This window comes from Propithecus coquereli, unplaced genomic scaffold (genome assembly GCF_000956105.1).
Source record: "Propithecus coquereli isolate 6110/MARCELLA unplaced genomic scaffold, Pcoq_1.0 Scaffold72, whole genome shotgun sequence".
Taxonomy (NCBI): domain Eukaryota; kingdom Metazoa; phylum Chordata; class Mammalia; order Primates; family Indriidae; genus Propithecus; species Propithecus coquereli.
Window position 1 is genome coordinate 4,699,758 of NW_012153285.1, and position 6,874 is coordinate 4,706,631.

At 41.3% G+C, this 6,874-nt stretch overlaps 1 protein-coding gene across 1 annotated transcript; it reads right to left on the reverse strand.

The window, feature by feature from the left end:
- Window positions 1-332: 332 nt before the first annotated feature.
- Window positions 333-6,421, reverse strand: AVPR1A (arginine vasopressin receptor 1A). The gene is made up of 2 exons (XM_012661576.1): window positions 5,375-6,421; window positions 333-3,178 (listed from the first exon to the last, which is right to left on the reverse strand). Exons 1-2 carry the CDS (start codon window positions 6,366-6,368, stop codon window positions 2,892-2,894), a joined length of 1,281 nt encoding a protein of 426 aa, XP_012517030.1. The 5' UTR covers window positions 6,369-6,421; the 3' UTR covers window positions 333-2,891.
- Window positions 6,422-6,874: the final 453 nt, after the last annotated feature.

Sequence of the window (6,874 nt, forward strand, 5' to 3'; positions counted from 1 at the left end):
GTCCATTCTAGGAACTGTAATAAGTTTGGCTGAGTACTGCACGTTAATAAGACGACTTGATTTTTTTTTTCCCCTCTAAAACCATACTCTTTCTTCAATCATGGTGTAAGACTTCTTTGATGATGATGCTGTATGTAGGACAAGTATATAATTGATCCAAGAAGTCACTAATTTTCTTCACAGTTATATTCCAAATGAAATTTCAAAATAAAAGCTGAATTATTTTATACTTCAAAAATACATGCTTAAAAATTTACCTATTAAGCACTTAATATGTACTTTAAAATGCTTCTTTTTCATCATCAATTAATATTTATCAAATGCCCAGTAGGTCAGTTTTTTTCTATATGTGGTATTTTTATATTACATCTTTAAAACCAACATAGGTGTGTTAATATTGTGTACCTGCAGGATCTTCCTGCAGATAACTGTGCAAAATAAAATAAGGCCATGTAACACAATTTTTCTTGACTGTAACCCTCATTTGGCATAATATCCCAGGTCTTTTCTTTGGTCCAGAAAAGGAAAACTTTCTTTCCCAGAACACTTTCTCCTTACCACCTACAGTTTCCTTTCTTCTGAAATAAGCAGAACTTTTCTAATTTGGAATATTGTTTTGGGATATATGAATGCCATTTCTGGTTACTTAACATTAAGAAAATTTAGCAACTAGATATATGAAGTTTCTCAGCCTAAACCACAGAGAATAAGACCACATATTTGCCTAGTGCAGAACTAGCACCCAGATCTCTTGAATACCAGCCTATTTTCCACTACCTCAACTGTCAAAGAGAAGTTGTCAAAAGGGCTGACGGTCTTAACAGAGGACAGGGTTACTGAGATTCTTTTCTAACTCAAATAAAGAAGAATTAGTTGATAGCTTATATTGGATAGTGCCCTTTAAGAGACATATTTGTTAATTTTAGAAAGAAGAATTCTAAAACTTAAGGGCCTAATCTCTAAAGGAGAGCCGGAAACAATTTTTAGGCATATCAATGCAGAGAGTCTAAGGGCTGAGAATTTGGACAGGCAGGGGAATGAAGAGGCGTGAAGTCGGGGCTTCCAAGTTCTTGCAGTGTCTTTCAGATCTCATTCTCTTACCAACAAAGTTAAAAATAGAAACCAAATAATACTATTTACAGTAACTATTGCTTCTTCTAAGGGATGCAAAATATTTATGATGTATCCTCAAATCATTTCATGAGCTCTCTGTAAGAAGGAGAAGGAGCCAGACATACTAACTAGAAAAAAAAAATCCCACTGAGTTCCATTAATGAAAAATGCAATAACAGCAGCCAACTAGTGTTGTTGTTTATCTCTGTTGAGAAATGAAAGAAATTGTTGCTCATGGCTGGCTTTGATTTACCTGCATTCAAAGAACAGCGAATCCTGCCTTTAAATTGGAAATCTTAATCGGGAAGGAGAGAATAGGCTTAGTGGCCGCTGGCAATGCTTACCAATGCATCTGCAGATCTATATTTAAGTTTTAGGATTTTATATCACAGCCACGAAACCAAACAATTCTGGCTAATGGAAACTGGACAGAGAAAAAAGCTGTGCAATTTCGTAGATCCCAAGACTTTAACAAAAGCAACTGCTAGCATATGTACAGCACTTTACTGTTTATAAAGCTCTTTTCACACATTTAATTTAGTTCCACAACAACCCCGCGAAGTAAATATTATCAACTCCATTGTACGGCCAAGGAAACAAAGGCTTTCTGTGTGTTTACATAACTTGCCTAAAGTCATGCATTTAATAATGAAGAACGGCCAGACTAGGTGTGGAATAGTTCTCTTTCTCTCTGCCTCTCAGTCCCCAACCCCACCTCTTTTCTATCATACTATGAAACTGTCAGATGAGTGGGAGATTGGAACAAAAGACCAAGCCATTTTTAATTAAACATGTGGTGACACTTTATAAACTGAGTCACTCCTTAGGAGACTATCTTACTTATGAATCTGGATTCCCTAAACATGAAGATAATGATTGTGTTAATATCCAGCATAGCACAGGATGCCGTTAAACACTGGTAAAAATATGTTTACATTGTTCAAGAGAAAGTCTACAGAGTACCTTAGGCAATCCTTTTCTAGTCTTCTAATACAGCTTGGCATTCCTCATACAAATCTGACTTTAAAACAACCTCGTAGTGGGGGGAAAAAGATTTTTCAGCCAGTTGACAACATTTTCTCTAACCTTCAGCATCTTAGGAATCATGCTTCTCGTGGCCAATAAAATGTGGCCAATCTAAATGAGGGCACTGCCAGTTCTAAAGTTACCATTTCGAAAATCAGGGTGATTTATGGCTTCTAACAGAACTTTCCCCTTTTGCTCTGAGCAGGTCACCTTCTGCTCAGTATTCCTCAGGAACTCATGGCTCTTCAACACACCTTCCCATCTCCAGGCCACCACTTGGGGCTGCATTTTCTGATGCATAAATTGATTTTATTGGCTGAAAACATAACTTCTCTGATGTCTCCTCTAAATACTAAGGCTGGTGATGAGCTCACCTTGTCCAGAAATAGTGCCCCCCTACATTATTTGCCTTTTAAAGCAGTCAAGCCTTTCTTATATCGAGGGGAAAAATAAAAGAAACCAACAACAGAATATAAAGCCAGGGTAGTTATAATTTTTCCTCTAGAAATTCCCTCTCTGGGAATTAGGCCTGCACATTTTAGTGCAGTGTGTTTTCATTAATACTCCGTATAAAATAATTCATAGTTTTTTGCCATAGCAATGTGAAAATGCACCTAGAAACACGGTCTTGTACCCAATGAACTGATTTATGCTTATCTTAATAAAGTTCATTTGTTCTTGTGATTTCTAGCTCAATTCAACTAATGGGCTAAAAAGTCAATCACAAGAGTCAGGCTGCATGAACACAGGGCTCAGGTTGAAACAGGAATGAATCTGATGGACTTGGAAGATTTAGGTGAGTCTTTCCATATACCCGTACTGTTTGTCGGGCTTCGGTTGTTAGAATAAGAAGTCTGTCTTCTGCTCATACTGTCTGTGTCTTCTCTGTTGAATTTTTGCTTTATGTTTTGGCAACATGGGAAGCTTTGAACACAGTCTTGCAGGAGATGGCCACTAAAAAACATGTATATCCATGGATTGCAGCAACTATTCAAGGAAGCCAGCAATGCAGTGATAGTGACGGTAGGGTTTTCTGAATCTGCATGAAAAATATAAAGGCAGATTATTTAAATAGTCAAATTCGAGAAACTGAGCTCTAGATAAACTCATTTTTCTATCGACTAATTAAAGAGGGAAAAAGTTATGGGTTAGTATAGAAAATGAACTATTTTGTTTATCAATCAGGGAATTGGGTAGTGTTTGGAAATTGCTTGGTTGTAAAATATTTTTGTAAGCAAGGTGCCTTAAAATTAATTCAAATATTTTTAAACCACTGTCAAAATATTTAAACAAAATGAGTGTGAATTTCAAGAGGTTAAGACTATTAAATAATTCATTTAAAAAAATCTCTATATTTTATACTAGCACTAACATGTACTAATGAACACAGCATTTATAGAATGGCTGCAATTTTAATGAAATTTTAAGAGTCTATAACCACATATACCACATTCTATTCATCCGAATTATTCAGGCAAAAGTATGTCATTATGAATCATGTTTCGCAGTTTTAAAGTTTTCAATATTCTTGTAATATGAAAACTGAGGATACCAGAAATAGGTCCCTGAAGGATGTAAGCTTTAGTTGTTTTCCTTTGGTTAATTAGAAATTTGGTTTTATTGTAAAAGAAAATCATCTTTTATTGTGGTTCAAGCAAATTATCTTAAGAAGAATAGCAGAATTAGGAATTCCAATAGGATTCCAAAATATTTTATGTTAATTAGCAGCAGTAAACCTCATAAGTATTATAAGCTTTCCCAATGGAACTACTGAACTGAAAATAATCAAGGGAAAGTCAGTGCTTCCTGATTATTCTTATACTTTCCCTTAATTATTAAATATAAACTTGGATCTTTTCACTCTTGTTATGCCAGAAAAAAAAATTATAGGTTATTTAAGCATGCTCTATGCTAAGATACTACTATTAAAGGTGATCATAATCGTGGCCAAGACTGTATTAGCAAAGACCGGAAATCAACATATCTATGCACAAGTGAAGTTTTCATTAATTGTGCATAAATATTGATAGAAGAATGATTAGACTAAATTTTTTATTTGATTGGCAATATTATGAAGCTTCTAAGATCAAGTAAACAGGAAATGGTAAATTAGAAATAAAGTGTTTATGCTATGTTTTCATTATTGGTATTCATTATTGCTATATTTCAAGAATATTTATTTGTTTAAATTAAATTCACACTAAAATGTTTTATTTGCAAATATAACTTCCAAAGTATATCACATGCACTCCCCTACTCCAATCCCAAGAAACAGAAATAGACAGCGCCTCTTAGATACCTATTTCCTGACTATAGTTATCAGAAACATTCTTGTAATATAGTTAGTTGGAAAAATATTTTTTTCTTACTAAAAGAAAATATTTTCAAGATGCAAACTTAGTTTTTTTGGGGAGAGGGAAGTCCCTGTGAAGTTAGTTTTTCTAGTTTTGGAAGGAATTAAAATGAAACAGGCTAGTAGGTGTAGAAAACATTGTCAGTGAACTACTGCAAGAGCAGTGTGGAGAGGTGGATAGTTGTGTGGTCAAATTAGTGCTGCAATATGATTGATAAATTAGTCTAACAAATTTAGTTTATCAATAATCTTGCTTTGAAATACTAGGAAAAAAGTGTTAAAGTAATTATTATTAGAAAAAATAAACAGATTATGGTGAGAAAGGGAACATTAGCTAAATGCCAAGTTAGAATTCTTGACTTCTCAAGAATCTTTCTCCAGCTTTCTTTAGAAAAATATGTTTTTACCCTTGCCCTTAAGGCACTTATACAAAATTTTTATATTAATTGTGATACTTTTCACAATCTAACAAAAGCCACTGTGCTAGTAACAGTACTTCCCTGAATCCAAGAGACTTGAAAGCAGGGTTTAGCAGTTAGTAATTTGGTAAAAAAATCATTCGGTTTTGCAGTTACGTGACTGACTCTAGGGGACAGTTTCTGGATTTGTGGTCTTAGGATCATTGCACACTACAAATACGGTCCTGGGCCCTGTTCCAGAATTCTGAATTAGGACGTCTGAGGTGGCGACTCCAGAAATCTGCAGTTTTGACAATTCCCCCAAGGTGGGATTGTTACGCACACGTAAGTTTAAGAACTACTGCCTAGAGGATACTATGAAAAGAAATACTATTTCTCTCTCTCTCTCTCTCTCTCTCTGTCTCTCTCCCCTCTCTCCCCACACACCCATCCCTGAACTTTGCTCCATTGTCTGGGCACCTACCGGTCCAGACCGACTTCTCATCCCAGACTGACCACAACTGGATGACAAAGAAAGGCGTCCAACAGACTATGTAAGCCGTCACGATCACAAAAGTCATCTTCACCGTGCGGATCTTGGCGCGGGAAATGCTCTTCACGCTGCTGACACAGGGTGCGAGCAGGCGCCCCTTTGGGAAGACGCCACTCGCTTCCTCCGCGCCCTTGCTCTGGCGCGACGCAGTTTTTCCGCGGACGTTGCGCCAGATGTTATAGCAGATGAAGCCGTAGCAGGTGCCCAGGATGACAACTGGTGCCACAAAGATGCCGCCCGTCATCCAGGTCACGTAGGCGCGGGGACCCCAGGGCTGAATGAAGGTGGCCCAGCAGTCGCGGGCCTTGGTGACATTGTTCACCTCGATCATGGAGAAGACGAAGTACTGTGGCGTGCTCAGCACGAGACTGAGCACCCACGCGGCAGCTATCATGAGGCGCGAGCGGCGCGCGGGCTGCTGCAGAGTCTTGAGCGGGTGGCACACAGCGATGTAGCGGTCGGCGGTCATGACCACCAGCATGTAGGCCGACGCAAACATGCCGAACACCTGCAGGTGCTTCACCACGCGGCACAGCCAGTCGGGGCCGCGGAAGCGGTACGTGATGTCCCAGCACATCTGCGGCAGCACCTGGAAGAAGGCGACGGCCAGGTCGGCCAGGCTGAGGTGTCGAATGAAGAGGTGCATTCGGGAGGTCTTGCGCGGCGTGCGGTGCAGCGCCAGCAGCACGCTGCTGTTGCCCAGCACGGCCATCGCGAAAGTCACTGCCAGCACGGCGATCTCCAGTTTGGCCAGCTCCTCGTTGCGCACGTCCCCTCGCGGGCCGCCGCCTTCCCCGAGGTCTTCGGCCTCCTGGCTTGTGTTGGCACCGCTGGAATTGCCCCAGGGCCCCACCTCGGAGCCCCTGGAGAAACGCATGCTGTCCATGCAACGACTCCTCAGCCCTTCTCCGAGGCCCCGGCCCATGCGGGCCGTTCTCTACCCGCCTCGGAGGACGTGGGTTCCTGCACCTCGCGCGCTGTCCTTCCCGCGCGTGCCGCTCGCCGGGCGCCGCAGTCCCGCGGGCGTCTCGGGCGCGGCGTCCCAGCGCCCGCTGAGCCGCTGTCAGTGCGGCGCGCAGCCGCTCTCCCTGCGCTGCTCTTTTCAACTTCACCGAAGCCCGAGAGGTGCTCTCCGAGCTTCTGAACGCTCCGGGTTGGGAACTCAGTTATTTATGGGGCGTTTGTTTTCGTAGGACGCACTCCCTCTCGCCCTAGTGGATGGAGACTGCAGATGCCTGCTCCCCACGCCCCGGCGTTGTTTTCCCCCCCCTCTCCCGACGTCGGTGATTTGTCCTCTTTGCATCACGGCTGCGGAGGTGGGGCTGGGAGACGCACAGTCCTCGGCATCGTAGGCGGATTCTGGCGCTTTCTCGCTCCTCCAAAAATTTGGAGAACCGGACACGTCAAGCCTTTTCTGGGTGATCGCCGTTT